This window comes from Anguilla rostrata, chromosome 17 (assembly GCF_018555375.3).
Source record: "Anguilla rostrata isolate EN2019 chromosome 17, ASM1855537v3, whole genome shotgun sequence".
In the NCBI taxonomy this organism is placed as follows: Eukaryota; Metazoa; Chordata; class Actinopteri; order Anguilliformes; family Anguillidae; genus Anguilla; species Anguilla rostrata.
The window spans coordinates 17,900,851-17,922,136 of record NC_057949.1 but is presented as its reverse complement, the minus strand read 5'-3'; the positions used below and the strand labels follow the sequence as shown (position 1 = coordinate 17,922,136).

General features: G+C 50.2%; 1 protein-coding gene across 1 annotated transcript in view; it reads right to left on the bottom strand.

The window, feature by feature from the left end:
• Positions 1-21,286, bottom strand: part of LOC135243417 (caskin-1-like) — a 67,879-nt gene that overhangs the window by 28,619 nt on the left and 17,974 nt on the right. Inside the window, 5 exon segments of the mRNA XM_064315223.1 lie at positions 2,247-2,377; positions 2,840-2,935; positions 3,708-3,853; positions 4,713-4,810; positions 12,751-12,802. Of these exon segments, the coding sequence (XP_064171293.1) occupies positions 2,247-2,377; positions 2,840-2,935; positions 3,708-3,853; positions 4,713-4,810; positions 12,751-12,802 (523 nt within the window).

The following is a 21,286-nucleotide window of genomic DNA, read 5'->3' as shown; positions in this document are numbered from 1 at the left end:
TTGGAGCATAGCTGCACAGTGAAGCTGATCCTGGGTTTGGAGCATAGCTGCACAGTGAAGCTGACCCTGGGTTTGGAGCATAGCTGCACAGTGAAGCTGATTCTGGGTTTGGAGCATAGCTGCACATTGAAGCTGATGCTGGGTTTGGAGCATAGCTGCACAGTGAAGCTGGTGCTGGGTTTGGAGCATAGCTGCACAGTGAAACTGATGCTGGGTTTGGAGCACAGCTGCACAGTGAAGCTGACGCTGGGTTTGGAGCATAGCTGCACAGTGAAGCTGACCCTGGGTTTGGAGCATAGCTGCACAGTGAAGCTGATCCTGGGTTTGGAGCATAGCTGCGCAGTGAAGCTGATTCTGGGTTTGGAGCATAGCTGCACATTGAAGCTGATGCTGGGTTTGGAGCATAGCTGCACAGTGAAACTGATGCTGGGTTTGGAGCATAGCTGCACAGTGAAGCTGATGCTGGGTTTGGAGCATAGCTGCACAGTGAAGCTGATGCTGGGTTTGGAGCATAGCTGCACAGTGAAGCTGACCCTGGGTTTGGAGCATAGCTGCACAGTGAAACTGATCCTGGGTTTGGAGCACAGCTGCACAGTGAAGCTGATGCTGGGTTTGGAGCATAGCTGCACAGTGAAGCTGATGCTGGGTTTGGAGCATAGCTGCACAGTGAAGCTGGTGCTGGGTTTGGAGCATAGCTGCACAGTGAAGCTGGTGCTGGGTTTGGAGCATAGCTGCACAGTGAAGCTGACCCTGGGTTTGGAGCACAGCTGCACAGTGAAGCTGCACAGTTTGGAGGAGGATCAGCGCACCTCCTGTTGCAGCGCAGGCGGAGGTTTCGGGTGACCGCGTGAGCCGTGAGTGCGGCTCTAATTGAAAAGCTGCAACCGGTTCCTCTCCGGGCCGGCATCTCTCCGGCACGTTCCGCGCACACGGGGGCTTCGGCTGACGCCCCAGGCCGCCCGCCGCCCCGCCCCCCGCCCCCCGCCCCCCGCCCCCCGCCAATCAGCTGGAAGCAGGACGCCAGCGTGCAGCTAAACTGAGCTGAGCTCCAGCGGAGGGAATACAACCCCGCAGGGCCGTGGTCCAGTTTGCCACACACCAACCGCCACACTGGCTCCGCCCTCCGAAAAGGAGGAGGGTTTACTCTGCCGGCGGGACCTGAACCCGCAGAACCCGTCCGGAGTGGGAACGGGCCCAATCCGACACAGTCCTCTGAGCGCTCTGAGAACCCGCCATCGCTCACGCCGCTCTGACCCCCGCACCATTACCGCCATCGTTAGCAGATAACAGCTAATGTGTGTGTGTGTGTGTGCCTGCGTGTGTGCGTGCGTGTGTGTGTGCACGTGCAGGGAGCGTACTGTGATAAAAAAAGACACTCATCTCTCTGATGGACCACCCCCCCCCCCCAACGTCCTTGACCGAGTGCATTGCGGCCCCCCCCCCCCCCCGCCCCCCACCAGTCAACAAGCCCTCGCCTGCCCTGTGCTGCACCCCTCTGAATGAAATCCTATTAGAGGTGTCAAAAGCAGAATATCATTTCAATTACTGCGATGACTGATCTTTGAGCAGGAGTACAGTTTCCTGGGATGGGAGGGGGGGGGGTCACTGGTGGAAAGTGCTGAGGTGCCACAATATTCCACCACTGGGGACTATAAACCCAGCCCGGGAGAGCCAGATGGCCTGACAGTGGTTTTATTTTCACCTTAAATAATCAGCAAGTTCAGACCCAAGTTGAGGTAGAGGTAGAGTAAGACATAGCTCAGACACAGAATAAGCGTAAGACTTTGAGTACAAAAGGAACAACTGATTGGTCAGACAAGCACTGAGACTGACTTAATATAATGCAACTGTGAAGGGAGGTTTTTTTTTGCAGTTTTTTGAAATCGTGAGCTCCCCTTCTGACAATTAATCCTCTGTGAGTTGAGGAGTGTTTCCTTGTTTTCATCTATGAAAGCCAGCCTGGAAGTGTTCCCATCACCTCTGAGGTACTGACCAGAGAGGTTGGCCTAGTCAACTCCTCTAAAAGCACAGCTGATACTCTCAGGTTTATATGGAATTACATGGCAGAGTGAGAGCCAGGCTTATGTGAAGACCCAAAGAGCTATGCTTTATCCCCAAACAGCTGCACATGCCCTCACCCCGATACCCGTCTCCTTTACACTCTGACCCTGGTTAACTGTGACCTAATGATGGTGACCTCTGACCTGATGGTGGTGACCTCTGACCTGATGGTGGTGAACTCTGACCTGATGATGTCGATGTGGCCGTTCTTGGCGGCGAGGTGCAGGGGGCTGGTCCCGTTGGGGTCGGTGGAGTCGTTGGGTTTGGGCTCCAGCAGGGCGGCGCACATATTACTGCTGAGAAGCAGCTGCACCACCTGCAGGAGGAACACACACACACACACACACACGCACGCACACACACATGCACACACACACACACACACACACACACACACACACACATGCACATGTGCACACACACACACACACACACACGCACACACACATACACACACACACGCACACACACACACACACACACACACACATGCGTGCACACACACACACACACAGACACAGACACACACGCACACACACATACACACACATGCACACACACACACAGACACACACACGCACAAACACATGCACACACGCGCACACACACGCGCGCACACACACACGTGCACACACACACACACACACACACACACACACACACACACACACACACACACACACAGTTGAAGGAACGAGTAGTAACTCACTGTCCAAAGTCTGCACGGCCCCCACTTATCTTTCCCATACTTCCTGAACAGCACACTCTCATGACTTACTCCGACTCTGCCGAATTCACAGGCCAGGTCTAAGGGGGTTTTCCCAGCGATGTCCACGATGCAGGGGTTAGACTGGTGCTGCAACAGCATCTCCGACTGCAGGGGGACAGACGGGCATCAGTGTGCAGCCTGCACAGTGCACCAGCAGCGCCAACACAGGGTCACATGACCGCGCCGGTCATTTTAGAGACAATAGCAAAGCTGCTGCTATTGCTGACAGGTCAGCGCTGCAGTGTCTGTTCAGTAAGGTCTCTTCTGCAGTGTCTATGCTACAGTGTCTGTTCTCCAGTGTCTGTGTTGTAGGGTGTGTGCTACAGGGTCTGTGCTGTAGTGTCTGTTCTGCAGTTTCTGTGCTGCAGTGCCCATGCTACAGGGTTTCTACTAAATTGTCTGTGCTGCAGCGTCTGTTCTGCAGTGTCTGTGCTGCAGGGTTTGTACTGCAGTGTCTGTGCTGCATTGTCTACTGATTAGGGTATGTGATTCTATATTCTATCAGAGTAATTGATAAGACTTGATGGGCCCAGGCAGGGAAAAGGCTGTGAGAAACTCAGAATTTTTTATTTTTATTTAAGCATCCTGTTCAGCTTTACATCACTTCCCTGCGTGAGGTACTGAACACCTGGGTCTTACTGCACCTGTAACACCAGTCCTGTTTTAACAAAAATATATGCAGTCCTTGGCCTAGAACGGTCACATTCAAACGATAACAGCAGTGGTTGCCCTGGATCTGTGTGAGTAAGCACTCTCTAGCACAGTTTCTGGGAATTGTCTTTCTTATACAGTAAATAGAATTTTTATTTTTATTTTTGCATGTGTGTAGCAGGGGTATATGGGGCTCCAGGACTGCAGGATGGACAGGGCCTCTCACCACATCATAGTGTCCGTGCTGTGCAGACAGATGCAGGGGAATCTGGCCCTCGTCCGATTGGCCGTTCACTGAAGAGCCACATTTCAGCAGCAGTTTCATGGGCTCTGCCTTACCCTGCCAGGCAGCGTAGTGCAGGGGCCGCATTCCTACGGCAAGAGAACAGGGACAAACGGTCATGCCGCTGCCAATAGCAGCACAATGTCAATCTCCCACTGAAACAGGCCTGGCCACTCCCAGTACTGTGGACACGTGACTAAATCTCTTCTGTGTGGCTCAGAGTCAGGTTAGTAGTGGGGATGAGTGAGTTAGTGATATTTGGGCAGCAGTGGGGATGAGTGAGTTAGTGATATTGGGGCAGCAGTGGGGATGAGTGAGTGAGTGATATTGGGGCAGCAGTGGGGATGAGTGAGTGAGTGATATTTGGGCAGCAGTGGGGATGAGTGAGTTAGTGATATTGGGGCAGCAGTGGGGATGAGGGAGTGATATTGGGGCAGCAGTGGGGATGAGTGAGTTAGTGACATTGGGGCAGCAGTGGGGATGAGTGAGTGAGTGATATTTGAGCAGCAGTGGGGATGAGTGAGGGAGTGATATTGGGGCGGCAGTGGGGATGAGTGAGTGAGTGATATTGGGGCAGCAGTGGGGATGAGTGAGTTAGTGATATTGGGGCAGCATGGGGATGAGTGAGTGATATTGGGGCAGCAGTGGGGATGAGTGAGTGATATTGGGGCAGCAGTGGGGATGAGTGAGGGAGTGATATTGGGGCAGCAGTGGGGATGAGTGAGGGAGTGATATTGGGGCAGCAGTGGGGATGAGTGAGTTAGTGACATTGGGGCAGCAGTGGGGATGAGTGAGTGAGTGATATTTGGGCAGCAGTGGGGATGAGTGAGGGAGTGATATTGGGGCGGCAGTGAGGGTAAGTGAGGGAGTGATATTGGGGCAGCAGTGGGGATGAGTGAGGGAGTGATATTGGGGCAGCAGTACAGGAGGGCCGCAGGGAGCACTCACCCTTCTGGTCCCTGATATCCACCGTGGCCTGGGACTCCAGCAGCAGCGAGATGAGCTCCAGGTTGCCGTTCAGGGCGGCATGATGCAGCGCGGCGAAGCTGCAGAGCGTGGAGGAGACAGAGCGTCAGAATCACGCACAGACGGACGGACGGACGGACGGACCGCCGGCGTACAGGCAGCGGTAGGCCGGCGCACAGGCCTGGACGGGCCTGGTTTAGCCACGCACAGCACGCGCTCACATCAGCCCCAGACTGCGCTACCAGGGAGGCCTGCGGGAGTCTCTCCCGAGGAACACAGATGTGAGAGAGAACGGGAAATTGTTCGTAATGGAAGAGTTCGGAAATTAAATGAAGACGCCTGGGTCATTTCATTTCAATGTTCATTTTTGTGTGTTTCCAGTGCAAAGCTTCTTACAATATGATCTTGTTTTCAGAGTTATAGAGTGACTGCAAGAGTAAAACAATCATTACTAACCCCCCCCTCCCCCCCACCAAGGTAGGGAGCCCCTAGAGCAGTAGTAACCAACCCTGTTCCAGGAGATCGATCATCATGTAGGTTGTCATTTCAACCATAATTTAGCACACCTGACTCTACTAATTAGCAGCTCAACATCTCTAGCTGCTGAATGAGGTGTGCTTTATTAGGGTTGGAGTGAAATCCTGCAGGACGGCAGATCTCCAGGAACAGGGTTGGTTACCACGGCCCTCGGGTGATGGGTGGACGTCTCTGGCTCCGCCGCCCCGATGCCCGGTGGCAGGAATCTACGCTCCGGAGCGGAGAGAGACAGAGCTGCCAGATCCCGTCCCACGCAGGCGTGTCATAAACAACGCCCCGACGGCTCGGCGTCTCGCTGCGCGTTACTAACGATGAGAGCGGCTGTAACGCAGAGTTACGGCTGACATGAAAGATTTGCCGCAAACTGATCATTTAGGGTGGCGCGGGGGGGATGGGGGAGACTGACTTGCTGGAAACAGTGCTGACTGCTGATTGGACTGGGCTGGGCAGGGCTGGGCTGGACCAGGCTCTGGGGTCTCTGTTGCCTGGGTGATGCCCGTTTCTCTGCTAGCTTTTGCTTCCATTCTCAAGAGAGCCCCGCCCAACACCCCCACGCCACACTTCCCCCCCCCCACCCCCCATCTCTATCCTCCAGGAGACCAGTGCAGCTAAACAAACGCACGCCACCCCTCTCTCCTTCCCTGCCGATTTGCCGAAGGGATTTCACTGACCCCTCGCATGAGTGGGAGGGGGCAGTCAGCCGGGGTAGGGGGTCTGACCTAATTTCACCCCCCCTCCCCCCACCCCAAGGCCTCCCCTGGGGAGACAGCCCGATGGTTCAGCCGCTCGGCCTTCTCCAATTAGGCACGCGGGATTGGTCCTTCAGCGCCGTCATGGCTGTAGCCGCGGGACATGCCAGCCAGCGTGATGGAAATCAAAGGTGACTTCCAATCAGCTCTCACTTGAATAACCTCCACCAATTAGAGAGCCCCTTTCCCTGCAGCCACCCTGTACTCCACCCCTCCACTGTGATGCCGAGTCCTTTGACTCATCAATGAGCAGAGAAACCCAGCTCTGTGCCTGAATTATTCGCACTGGACGGGGGGGGGGGGGGTGTTACAGGTGTGAGTTTACCTGGGTGGCGAATTGTTCATCAACACCCAGAGCCAGATGGGAATGGTCACTATGTGAAATCACTGTCAAGTTATCTGCGAAAAAATGGTTCCTCAGAACTCCATAAACACTACATACCCTAACAATGAGCTGCCAAATCTAGGGGGGCAAAACATTTTTGTTACATTCATCATCTGACAGATGTCATAAAGCTTTCAAAAAATTGTTACTCAGAATGAAGTGCCAAAATGTGATAGCAGAGCATTCAATACACTGCAGAGTTACACAACACCGCATATTAGCGCTAAATGTCAGACTCCAGTAAGCAGCCTCTCAGCCATTATAGAACATGGATGAGTCATTATTAGGCCCTAGCCCTCATCACTAGAAGAGTGAGTGTGCAATGTGTATGTATGCGTGACTGAGTGTGTGTACATGGGTGTGTGTATGTGTGTGTGGGGGCATGTGTATGAGTGTGTGCGTGTGCGTGTGTGTATGTGATCATGTATATGTTTGTGCTCGCGGGCTTGTGTAAGTGTGATGCTGCGTGCACGTATGTGTGTGTGTGCACATGCGTGGGCGTATATATCTGTGTGTTAGTGTGGGCATGTGTATGAGTGTATGAGTGTGTGCGTTTGTGTGTGTGGGCAAGTACATTTGTGTGCTTGTGGGCATGTGTATGAGTGTGTGTGTGTGTGTGGGGGGGGTATCTTGTAGGCATGTGTATGAGTTCATGAGTGTGAGTGTGTGTGGGCATGTATATGTGAGTGCTTGTGGACTAGTGTATGAATGTAAGAGTGTGTGCTTGTGGGCATGTGTATGTGTGTGTGCGGTCTGGTGTGCCCTTTGCCACGTCTGTCCAGCTCTCCAGCTCTCCTTCACTCTGATTGGCTGTTCCGAGAGGCCTCAGCCAGCAGCATCCATTCTGGTCTCTTAGTTTGCAATCAGAACTGCGGCATCATGGATCGCTGGGAGGTGAAGCTTGTTACCATGGCACTGGAAATGAAACTGGACCAAACGGCCAGGTTAAAACCACCTGACGGCCCTCCCGTGCACCTCCTGTGCGCCTCCTGTCCCCTGTCCTGTGCGCCTCCTGTCCCCTGTCCTGTGCGCCTCCTGTCCCCTGTCCTGTGCGCCTCCTGTCCCCTGTCCTGTGCGTCTCCTGTCCCCTGTCCTGTGTGCCTCCTGTCCCCTGTCCTGTGCGTCTCCTGTCCCCTGTCCTGTGCGCTCTCCCTGTCCGGTGCCTCCGTCCCTGTCCTGTGCCTCCTGTCCCCTGTCCTGTGGCCTCCTGTCCCCTGTCCTGTGCCTCCTGTCCCCTGTCCTGTGCACCTCCTGTCCCCTGTCCTGTGCACCTCCTGTCCCCTGTCCTGTGCGCCTCCTGTCCCCTGTCCTGTGCGCCTCCTGTCCCCTGTCCTGTGCGCCTCCTGTGCGCCTCCTGTCCCCTGTCCTGTGCATCACTCAGAAGTCCCGGCGCATTTTAATAAAACCGGAGCACCGCTGGTGGAGCCCCAGTCATAAATCACACCACAGCGCCCTCATTGCGTACCGCACCCTGCAGTGAAACGTGCTGCAGCCCAAATAGAAAGCAGCTCTCTGTCTTTTTTTCCCTCACCCCACCCCCATCACCACCCCACCCCTCCCACTTAATTTGGTGTCCAATTCTATTATGATTTTATTAATATGCATGTTTACATCCATGACCCCTCGAGACCCAACCCCCAACCCCAAACCCCCCACCCACCCTGCACCCAACACACGATAACCTGCCCCACCCTCCCCATCCGCCACTTTTTGATATAATTTCATTTCCGGCAGGATATCACATCAGCAGGGCTGGAAGAGTGTGCTGTACACACTGGGGATTGCGTTCCTAGAACAGGGAAGCACAGCTGAGAATTGGGCTTGTCAGGTAGCCCAGGTGTTAAGCTACCCCATGGCTTTTGAAACGGGAGCGTTAACCCCAGTGTTCAAGTGCCTAAAATGGGTATGAAGTCCAGCTGACTACATCTAGCCACACACTAAGCTCTGTATGGCTGATTGGCTGCCCAGCTGGTCCCTGATTGGCCGACCAGCTGGTACTCGATTGGTTGCCCTGCTGGTCCCTGATTACTGCCCAGCTGGTGCCTGGCAGCCCAGGCATTCTCACAGAACTCTCCAGGTTGTCACAAGAGAAGATCAATGTTCTCAGCTGGCTTTTAATATAGATTTTTCAGAAAGACCCCACGGAACAAGCCGCATGCAGTTGGTATTAAAATGGGGACAGACACTGAGGGCACCTCTGCACAGACTCATAACATCTAAAATATGTGCACAGCACATGAGTCTTTGGTAATAAACAGTATGTAGGAAATACTGTAGGATATTTATCCCTTCAGTTTTTATATGAACTGGTTCTCTTCCTTCTCTCGTCATCCTGCACAGACTCATTAATCAGTCTATAATACAGTCTACCTTCGCTCTTAATTTACTGTAAACTAATAGACAGATACAAATCTACTGAAACATGATGATCGCCACATCTTGAAAAAGGACAACTGGTTTTTTTGTTATCTACTTAATGCGCAGTAGAAGTACTGGTTGTAAACGCACACAAAGCGGTCCCACACCAGATTAGTGTTTGGAATATGGGACTATGGGATACATAAGGACCACAGGATGCCACTGAGACGAAAAACGTCTTGCAGCTCGGTAGATAGTGGAAGAAGAAGGAATCCCTGACATGGAGGAACACCTATTTCCATTTCACATACTGTATTTAGCAAGTATATTGCAGGTCAGTACAGTACACGCGTCAGGGGGGAAGAAACGTACTGCAAAGCAGCCAGCACTTTCTCCCAGCAGTTCACGTGCTGCATGTTAGGTTGTTGGTTCTGTCCTTATTAAATTAAACGGAGTACGTGTCCTGAGCAGGAACGCCGCTGACCCTGCTGATCTGGCCCGCGCTCCTGATCTCAGCCGCTCCGCGGGCCTGCTGGGCGACTCGCGCGCGGCTTCACAACCCCGGCCTGCTCGCGGCACTCGCCCGTTTCTCGCTGACAGCGAGAGGCGCGCTGGAAGCTTCCGGAACGTGGGATAGATCGGGTATCAGCTATGAGCACATCCTGTGATACAGCACTAGACTGGGTATATGACACACTCACACGTACTCACACACACTCACTCACACATACACACACACACACTTAGGCGCACTCACACACTCACGTGCACTCACACATACTCCCACACACACACACACTTAGGCACGTTCACACACTCACATGCACTCACACACTCACTCACTACTATAACAAGGCATTAAATCCTCAGTTCCATCAGTGATGTGATCAGACCAGTGAATATTATTATTATTATTATTATTATTATTATTAGAATTATTATTATTATTCCTTTGATTTTGTATTTTTGGAGAATATAACTTTTCTATTTAAAAAGGAGGTCACCGCACATCAGTCAGTCTAAAGGCCGATCCAGTGCTTCTCAGATAAAGGACAATGTAAGATTGCACAAAGAGAAGATCTGGAGCACACGGATGTAAAATAAGCCCTTTAATGGTGCAAAATAAAACGGACGCATTCCGAAGCTACTGCGTCTTCATCAGAGTCATATAAAGAAAATGTATACGACTGACGAAGATGCAGTTGCATGGAAACGCGTCAGCTTTATTTTGCACCACTAAAAGGCTTATTTTACATCCGTGTGCTCCAGGCTTTCCCCTTTTGCAATAAGTTTTTTATAACCTGACAATAAACGTTTTTTATAACAGGACTGTGAGGACCGTCAGCCCTTCAGGCTCAAGTCCAGAAAAGACTGGCTCTCCAGATTCACAGTACCAGCGGATGGGGGAAGCAGAACTGACACAAGCAGCATCAGCACCAGCCAGAGAGTAAAAGAACACTGCCGTTTTATGGGAGCAAAAGACCCTGCCAACCTGAAATTGCAGGGACCAATCACACAGTATTATCAATGAGACTGACACCGCATGTTACTGAGCTGTAGCCCCGCCCACTCTCTGGTTCCTGAAGCCTCGTTAACTATAACGGGTTTCAGCATCATTTCCTTAAAGGCACACTGTAAGTGGGTATAAAGGAGAGCTGTTTAAAGTAGTAATTTATCTTGATGCTAATGGACTTTCTACAATAGCAGCTGCATGTTGAACTGCATAAATATGGTAGGATTTAAGGACAGTCAATGCTGTAGAGGGGAAAAAACACATTAACGCTTTCACCCCATGATACTCCTGAGGTAGCCTCTCCACACAGTGCTAATTATTACTCACTTCTCTGTTCGATGAAGAATTATGTTTGTTGGCTTTCCTACAGATTTAGAGAATATTCTGTACACAAGAAGCATTTATTAGTTCCAATTATTTAAAAAATAGTAATAATGGATCCAATTTATGTAGCAACTTTTATGGATTAAAGGGCTTTACAGGGTTGGGGGGGGCTCATCTGGGCGGTGCACGGCAGCCATTTTGAGCCAGAATGTCCGCCCACACATGAGCTGAGGTATACTGGAGAAGGACAGTCAGCCAGCCAGACAGCCCGGTTGGAAACGTGGTCAGGACTCAGGTTTATGGATCCTGGGTGTGAGTGGGGGAACCAGGTCGCGTGGTCATGAGCTTCTCTCCGTGTCCCAACACCTTCCTATATTAGCCCAGAGAACCTACCAAGCTCCTTGCTCCTGATTGGCTCTGACAAACCCAGCAAGTCTGACTGTCACTCGGGACTGATCTGCATGTTAATGAATGGAGATAAGGGGTCACTGTGGGGACAATTCCTGCAGCTTCCTGTGCACTGATGATGAGAGGTCATTAACACCCAGCCAGAGAAACAAATTAACTATGTTAATCAACCCAGCAGCCAGAATGAGGCACATCTCTGTGGCCTAACAGGTATGGGCCTCCTTGCTTGTATTCTGCTACCCTGTCCGCTGTCATTCCACACAGGCATCTTGTTCAAAAACAAAATCAACTCGGCATTTTTTTCTGAAAAAGGCAATATGCATAACTGAGTGTTGCCAAGCAACACACACCAAGGACAGACCAGCTCAAGGCCCACACACACCAGGCTGTGCCAGGTTTGTCCAGTCAAGCACCTTCCCTGGGTGTATGATAGACAGTGCTGTGTCCTTCAGTTTCTCTCCACAGAGTGAGATGCTATCCTCATAGTGAGTCCACACAGTCATGGAGGTGGATGGCACAGTCTTCAGACCAGCCCAGCTCCAGCTCAGTACAGGGCTGTACAGCGTGAATGTGCTGCATCAGTGACCTGGCTTCCCTCACACAGCTCTGTGGGGGAACAGACCCTCCCTCCAGATCACGAGTGCGTGATAGCACGCACAACGCACCGCGCGACCCTCACCTCTGCCCCCCTCTGGAGCCATAGGGGTAAGTGCTGGACACCCCGAATGCCCCCACATAACAATAAAAATCCAGCAGGCCCCACCTGTACCTTCAACCCTCTCTTGAGGAAGGAGAGCTGTGACATTCATGGCTGTGGCTTTAATGTCTGATGAGCAGGAGGTGTTGATTTTACCGTCGCCCCAGGTCGGCTGCTCCTCCCCTCCCCCCTGCGCTCTGTGACATCACAGCTCTGATAAAGGCCAGGGTGCGTTACGTTACAGCAAAGGCGCGTGGAAAAGGCCAGACGCAACGCAGCGCCGCGCCCCTACGACCTCACTTAATCGCAGCCCTCTGTCCGGCTGCGCATCACCGCCGGGCCACGTCTCGCGGTAAAACCGCCGCCTCACGCAATCACTCATTCGGCAGCAGGGAGAAGTTCCTGTGTCAGCCCTTTAATGATGCAGCGATAAAACCGGCACTCTGAACTTCTTTAATCAAATAGGCCGTTTATATTAATGAGGACTACTTAATGAAGGAGACTGGAGGGGGGGGGAGGGAGAGATACAGTGGGTAGCATCAAAGAAAAGGAGAGAGAGGAGAAGAGATGAAGAGAGAGACAAGGGGTTCATTCCAATTGCTTATTTTATCCGTCCTTGTCTCCTTGGTCCTTGCCTGACCTGGAAATCGATTGAGGTCTGCCATCTTCAATTCCAACCTGTTAAATGCTCCTTGAAGAAGCTAGGAGACTGCTGAAGGTTGCTTGAGCATGGAAGCACGACTGCGGCAGTATCTTTTTGGGAACGCCTGATGTATAAATGATTGACCAATGGATCTACCTCTCTCCATCTGCCACGCCTGTACCTGACGTGGATTCAAACTTACACTTGACTGAACAAGAATGTTCTATTTGCCAAATACATATTTCCTCGATTCCTCTGTCCATGCTTCCTTTCCCTGCATCCGCTGAAGGATGTAGCTAGGAGCTAGGAAAGGATGCAAGGAAAGGAAGCATGGAGGTAAAAAAAAAAATTTGACTGGAATGAGCCCGAGGTATAGAACGAGAAAGAGAGACTGCCAGTCTCTTACCCATCTATGTCCTGGAAGTTGACGTTCACCTTCTTGGCAGAACCCAGCAGCTCTGAAAGAGAGAGGAGGAAAGGTTAATGCAGCCAGCACAAAACCCAACCCAAAACTTCAGTGATACACATTTATAATCGCTGTAAAAATATGTCATTAGTCCATATATAGCAGGAGAAAACCAGCAGGGGAATGAAGAGAGAGTGAGAGAGAAACAGTGAGATAGAGAGAGAGAGATCCATAGATCAGCCTCTCATTACAGCAATGAACCTTCTCCCAGCAGGCTGTGCTCAGTGACCTCACCCCTCTCCCAGCAGGCCGTGCTCACAGTGACCACACCCCTCCCACAGGTCTCAGGCCAAGCAGGCCGTGCTCAGTGACCACACCCCTCTCCCAGCAGGCCTTGCTCACAGTGACCACACCCCTCTCCCAGCAGGCTGTGCTCAAAGTGACCACACCCCTCTCCCAGCCGATCGTGCTCTCACTCACAGAGCTTGGACTGGCCAGCCAGCAACCTGTGTCAGAGACTTACAACAAATCTATCGATCGAACCGCAGCTCCAGTATGGACCCGCAGGAGGTTCTCAGAACAGTCCCGTGCTGTCTGCAGTCTCAGCAGACCCGTAGTGCCAAGAATGATGGTGGACAGGCTGACTGCTGACTGTCCTTTGGGTTATTTCCAGTCAGCTCTAGAGCGCGGTTATAGCTGTGAATCACCACCAGCAGAAACATAGAACAAAGACGACGCTGAAGCCATTCATCCATAGCAGACACCTAGGGAGGAACAAGGTTGAAGAAAGAGAGGAAAATGCATCCTCAATTCATCACTCTCAAATTTAGTCCCTGTTGCGTTGACTCAGGGACAATAACGCAATAACACAACATCAAATGGACCAGCTTAGATCTGCTGCATATTAAACAAAAGCTGATGCACTCATTATGCTGTCAATGACAGAACACAAGTTAATGAAATTTATGCGCAATGCTAGCTGTAACCTAGGCTAAATAAACGGCAGTCATGTGGTCTTCCTGGGCCCCAGGATTATAGTGATGGATTCAGGCTACAGCCTTACATGGAAGTTAAAGCCAAAGCAGGGTGAATCAGAACATACATTCAGCTGCATCATACAGCATGTGGCTCTGACTCACTGAGGAATCACAGTGCTAATGTAGCTCAGACTCATTGGGTGGAAGTCGAACAGCCCGACTGATGGTAGAGCAAGCTCAGACTCATGGGGAAGCACACGTAGTGCTACATGTAGCTCAGACTCATTGGGGAAGCACTGCTAATGTAGCTCAGACTCATTGGGGAAGCACAGCGCTAATGTACCTCAGACTCATTGGTGAAGCACAGTGCTAATGTAGCTCAGACTCATTGGGGAAGCACAGTGCTAATGTAGCTCAGACTCATTGGGGAAGCACGGTGCTAATGTAGCTCAGACTCATTGGGGAAGCACAGCGCTAATGTACCTCAGACTCATTGGTGAAGCACAGTGCTAATGCAGCTCAGACCAGCAGGCTAATGTAGGTCAGACTCATTGGGGGCACAGCATAGGTCAGCTCATTGGACAGCGTCATGACTCGCATTGGGAAGCACGTGCTAATTCAGCTCAGACTCATTGGGGAAGCATGGCGCTAATGTAGCTCAGACTCATTGGGGAAGCACGGAGCTAATGTAGGTCAGACTCACTGGAGAAGCACAGCACTAATGTGGCTTCCAGTGTCAGAAAGCATTTGATGTTACCGCCAGATCTGCTTTCATTGGCGCTCCTGTATCTGTACAGGATGGGTGTGAGAAAATGGCCTCCTTCTAAACTTTGTGACCGGGAGGAAGATGCCTGCTGAGCATCATCCTGTTTCTGCATTAGCGCCAGAACCGGGCCAGAGCAGAGCAGAAAGACTCTGCACAACTTATTCACTTAACAGATGATTTACAGATCATTTATTAGCCTTTTAATGTGTAAGATCAGAAATATGGGATAGGAATGTTCTTAACTGAACATTCTAAAGGCGATGTAACAATCAATACTGGTAAATTAAAACAATGGAGCTCTAGAACACTGACTTCTGAAAAAAAGGATTCTGAAAAAAAAAAACATTAAAAAAACGTGCTCTTCAAACGGTTAAGTCCAGAGCCACAGGCACAATAGCAAAGCTCCATTCAGGATGTGAGCCTGCAGCTTTCAAGCTACGAGTCCACCTCCCTAACTACTGGACTGCACTGACACCCCCCCAAGGGAAATGCTGGGATTCGTGACTCAGAGTGAAACTCTCCAACTAGAATGGAATCATTGTTCCTCCTTCCAGTCCCTGTGTGAGCCTCAACACTGTCCCAGCTGACCATTTCGGAACCTTAGGAGAGTTAAGGCAGATGCTTCCAGTACCTACAACTGTCCAATCTTCTGGATATCCCTTGAAAATGATATTATAAACCTTGTCACCATACTTTTTGCATTCAGTTGCAGCCACATGATTTGCTGTTTGGAGGAGCAGGAGGCTATTTGCTTTAACAAGCAGGTGTAACTAATAAAGTGGCCACTGAGTGTATATTACAAAAGATTTTAAAAGGCACTAAGGGATGTCCAGTTATAAGCAGTCTCACATACTGTCTGTTAACTTACCTGCAGTTTGAAATGAATTTTCTGAGGAGGTCTGTCAGTACATTAAATTGAAGCCCAGGGAAATAGTTCAACCTGACACACAAAGCACATCTTAATTTAATGGCCCTTACAGGGTCTTATTAAAGCCTCTTTAAATCCATTCAGACACTTTCCCTGAGTTTTACCTTACAGAAACTACCACCATCCCAGGACGCAACATGTATTATGTATTGCATAAATGAGTACTACTATGTGTGATATATTATTTATTGTGATTATTATTATTGTGCATCTGTCTCTACTGACGGGACATTTTTATATGCTGTACATATGTGCACAGCCACATCGTTACAAGAGAGGAACTCCACAGACCCATTTTGGGATTATAGACATCAAAACCTAATATCAAAGAATATAATATTCATGCTACTCAATTCTAGCACCTCATTGAAAAATAATAATAATATAAATTGCTCCACACTTTTTCCAATGAATACATGACACAAAGCAAAATGAATGGGTGTATATAATAAACAAAATCATGCAAATAGCAGTACTGGGCCCACCAGTGAGCACTGGTGAGTCTGGAGGCAGTTCTCCTCAGGAGGAGACCAGTGGTATTACTCCACGACTTCAGCCTGGCAGTAATGCGGGACGCACACGACAGCCACAGAGCAGGTAGCCGAGGGCAATGCTACACAGGACTTATGGGGCTGGGTTATTGATCCCGGCAGGAAGTGGCTGCTGGGTAAGAGAAGGCCTGGCCTGCACCCGACTGACTGACGCGCTGGTAAATTCCACGTTTGGGAGTTTCTGTGTTCCTGCCAGCGTGGAGCGTAGAAAGGGCCTCGGCTGTACTGCGGCATGATGGGGGTGTGGGGGTGGGGGTGGGGTGGGGGGGGGGCTTATAAAAAAATAATCACGAGGCTCCACCCAGGAGGGTGTGGAAGGAGAGAGAGAGAGAGAGAGATGAGAAAGAATGAGTTCTTTATTTTAAAATTTGTCGGGTCGTCCTTGCAAAAGAGATTTCGATCTCAATGGCATTTTTCCTGGTTAAATAAAGGTTAAATAAATTTTAAAAATGAGTGACGGACAAGTGCAGGCAGGAAGAAGGGATTGAAAGAAATGGAACTAAAACTGAACTGCCCACTGTGGGTCCATGGCCATGGTCTTAGCTGTCTCTGTTCATGTTCTGTTGTCAAATCAAATCAATTTTATTTATATATCGCTTTTTACAGAAAGCTGTCACAAAGAGGCTTTACAGAGTAGCAGAAAAAAGAACTGAATTCCAGGCCTGAACCCCCAAATAGCAAGCACATCAGGCAAAACAAAACACCACAGTGGGGAGAAAAACCCTCAAATGGGTGTGCAAAGGGAGAATCTCTGAGCTGAGACAGTACATACATCAGGGTTTGAGTCACAGGGTGAGAGGCCTTCTTCACAGACGAGGATTGAACAGGAAGCAGCGTTGCTGCTGTACTGAACTGGGCCGAGGCTCAGAGTCTCTGCACTCTCCTCCTGGCAGCACCTGATCTCCCTGACCTCAGCTCACCTGCCCGACTGACATGGGGCAGCTATGTCACCCTGCTGACTCTGCAGAAAACTCAGTTTCCCATGAGGCCTTGCCTGCACGTTTACAGCACAAAGCCTTCCGCATGACCTCCGTATTCAGGAGGTGTGCGCACTCACACACACACACATCAACCCACATTCACAAGCATGCACGCACGCACGCACGCACCCACACACACACACACATTCCTATGGAAAGGTGTGTGTGGGTGGTAATAAAACACCTTGGAGGGACTGTGCACACTTCAGATGCTTTCTGCCAAGGGCTGATAAACTAGCGCCTCTCACTCTTTCCCCCTCTCCGCCTCTGTCAGCAGGGTCTCAAACATTCCCACGCTCTACAACAACACAACACACGCACTATTTACTACAACAACACAACACACACACTATTTACTACAACAACACAACACACACACTATTTACTACAACACAACAGACATTATCAACTACAACACGCCACACGTTATTTACTACAACATAACACATGCATGCTATCTACAATAACACACGTGTTCACAGCTGCAACACAACACGCGTCTATCATCTACAACACAAAATACATGTTATTTGCTATAAAACAACATACACGTTATCTACTACAACACACGTGTTATCAACTACAATACAACACAGACGTGTTATCAACCATAACACATGCGTTAACTACAACAAAGCACACGTTATTTACTATGACAACAAATGCATGTTATCTGCTACACAACACGTGTTATGAACTACAACACAACAAACGTGTGTTATCAACTACAACACAACACACACGTTATCAACTACAATAAAACACATACGTTATCAACTAAACATGTGCAAGTTATCAACTACAACACAACACCCATGTGCTATTAGTCTAACTGCCTTTTTTAGTGCATGGTAACCACACAGAATCTCAAATTTTGTCTCTGACGGAAGATAAACTGAGCTGAAATATGATGCAAAGGGCGTCCCCCTGTGGAACAAACAGTTTTGGGCTTTGTGGAAGATATTACCCCACATTTCTTCACTGCCAAATGAGGGACAGGCTTCTGAAGATGTGCAGCTTCCGCAACATGCATTAATTTCATGTGGAGGTAAAGCTTTCCCAGAGGTGTCCACGACAACACAGCAAAACACTTTGCTGTCCTGTCTGTGTGCGTCCAGAGGAGACGTGTTGATCACCACTCAGACAACGAGCATCAGTGAGAGTAAATGGTGCAGACCTAATTATGGGGACCTACCACATGATGACAGTGAAGCCAGACAGGTGGCCAACACACACACACACACACACACACACACACACACTCTCTCTGTGGTGTCTCTTTTCCATGCCACGGTCTGTATTGTAAACCCTTCTCCTCTGCGCAGTCTGTAGTATAAACCCTTTTCCTCTGCACAGTCTGTAGTGTAAACCCTTTTCCTCTGCACAGTCTGTAGTGTAAACCCTTTTCCTCTGCACAGCCTGTAGTGTAAACCCTTTTCCTCTGCACAGTCTGTAGTGTAAACCCTTTTCCTCTGCACAGCCTGTAGTGTAAACCCTTCTCCTCTGCACAGTCTGTAGTATAAACCCTTTTCCTCTGCACAGTCTGTAGTGTAAACCCTTTTCCTCTGCACAGTCTGTAGTATAAACCCTTTTCCTCTGCACAGTCTGTAGTATAAACCCTTTTCCTCTGCACAGTCTGTAGTATAAACCCTTCTCCTCTGCACAGCCTGTATCGTAAACCCTTTTCCTCTGCAAAGTCTGTAGTATAAACCCTTTTCCTCTGCACAGTCTGTAGTAAAAACCCTTCTCCACAGCACAGTCTGCAGTATTCAGTAAATCTTGATTACTCCGTGCAGGATCTCTGGATTGCTTTCCCTCTCTTCATCGATGCTGGCTCAGACATTCTGTCGTCTCAGTTTTTTGGCAAAGCGAGAACCACAGAAGCCGTATGGGCACATCGAGGGCCAGGCCGCATGCAGGCAGCGAGGATGCATGGTAACGAATGTGATCACCGTGGAAACGCCATTGCTATGGTTATGCAGTTCTCACATGCAGCACCCTGCCGGGCCTCCCGTTCACCTGAAACGGCCCGCCCCCGCCCGCCCCCGCCTCCCCCACCCCCACGCGTGGTCACGCGCTCCGTGTCTCCTCCCCTCCTCAGAGCTGCGTTCTGTGGCTTCACACCTCAGGAGCAGGGAGCCGCAGTGGGGGAGGGGGTGGGGAGGGGGTCCCCCTAACTCGATATATCAGCAGCAGCAGCAGCAGTGGCAGCAGCAGCAGTGCAGTGGTGGCGTTGTGGCGTAGCCTCTAATCTCACTCTCAGAGTACCTTCAGCTGCTGGAGACGAAGGCTGGAGGGGAGGGGGAGGAAGTGGAGTGTCGGGGGGGAGGGGTTGCTATGCAACGAGCATCCTCCTGCTCATCCTACACACTACAAACATTCTGTACACACACAAACACAATGACTGCGCACACACAAGTACACACACAATGTACACACAAATACTGTTCAAACACACACACTGCAGACACACTTTATACACACGCGCACACACACACACAAATACAGTGCACACACAGTATACACACAGCACACACAGACACACACAAACACTGTAGGCGCACACATGAACACATCACCTCCAGTCCTTGGCAATAAGCATAATTTGAAGCATAAGGCATCAGTGTGGAGATGTCGGGGCAGGCTGAGCATGTGCGAATGTGTCTGAGAGACCCAGGCTACCCGTGGCGATGGGGGAGATTGTGTTTCTTATTCAAAGAGCCTGCTCTCTGCAGGTGAGGCAGTGACAGCTGATCTGGGGTCAGTGTGAGATAAGCACACAAATACAGCAGGTGTGTGCGAGCTGAGCTCCACACCGCATCGCTGTAACCCAGCGACCAGCCTCAGCGAGAGCAAACCCACACATACTGTAGACCCACATTCCACTCCAGAACACCGCACACACCACACGCCACATTATCCACATAACAGCCACAAAATCATGCTTATTTATTTCTGCCTGTTTATCTCTGAATAAGAGTCTATGACACAGTGCTGCTGGTTCATCTTCACTTTCACATATGAAAAATACAGAGCCCTCCATAATGTTTGGGACAAAGGCCTTTTTTTCTTGATTTGGCCCTGTACTCCACAATTTTAGATTTGTAATCTCACGTGTGGTTAAAGTGCAGATTCTCATCTTTTATTGAAGGGTATTTTTATACATTTTGGTTTCACCATGTAAAAATGACAGCACTTTTTATTACAACCAATCATAGCGCTGGCCTTTAACATGGCCTCTAACATACCAACACAATGGGGAAAAATCTTTCACATGACAGTTGGAACTGAACCTGCGCTACTGCTTTTAATGAAAGGCGATCATGCTAAATGACATCACTCACACATTCTCCCAGCCATACTGCAGAGAAGCTCTTGACTCGCAGAACTGCACAGACCCCATCAAAGGTACAACGGCACATCAGTGCGTTTTACAAGTCTGCAACCGGCGGCGACCGCCATCATTAGGCACAGCTAATTAGCATGGAACCACGCTCGGCGATAAAGGGGCTTTCTAGAACCTTCCAGGGCTCTGCTCTGCAGCCTCTGACAGCTGCATTTCGCCTGTCCCCCCGTCCTGTTCCGGCCCGGCCCGTCCCGTCCCCCAGTCGGGTTCGTATGCCAGAACCATCCGTGTTTCGTACGCGGAACATCCGGGTCGATTCTGGGAAGCAGCTTGTTAACCCTGCATCTCAGTTTATCCAAAGAGGACATCTGATGAATCAAGCGCCATTCTAATCAGGGTCCGATTTCCTGACGTTAACTAGATTACAGCAAATTTGGGGGGGGGGGGGGGCGGCTGCACTATGCTCCCTCGCACCACCAGGCAGCCTTTTGTGTGTTTAACGCACCAACCCTACCCCACCCGCCCTACTCCACGTCAACCCCACCCCACCCCACATGGCTAGTCTCCACCCCACCCCACATGGCTAGTCTCCACGCCAACCCTCCGCTTGTCAGTGAACGAGACAGAGGGGGGTTCAGGTTGATTAATAAAAATCAAGATTTACAAAATATTAACAATTATTATAATGATTAATATTCACTACATAAGCATCCCCATCCATTCCGACTGCCTTCTAGGGGCCCGATTACAGCCAGTAAACTAATGAGACAGCACTCAAATCAGAGTGAAATTAAGAGACCAATAGGCTCAAGGGTTTGGGAGACAGGAGGTGGGGGGCAGGGGGGAGGGGATAATAACTGCCTGTATTCGGGCCCTTAGAAGTCACCCGGGCCGGTCGGTGTCCTCGCCTCTTACTGGCGCCTCCGTGTCACCGCTGGTTTGCACAGATGGGACACAGGGGTGCAAAAACTGGCACAAAAAGAAAAGA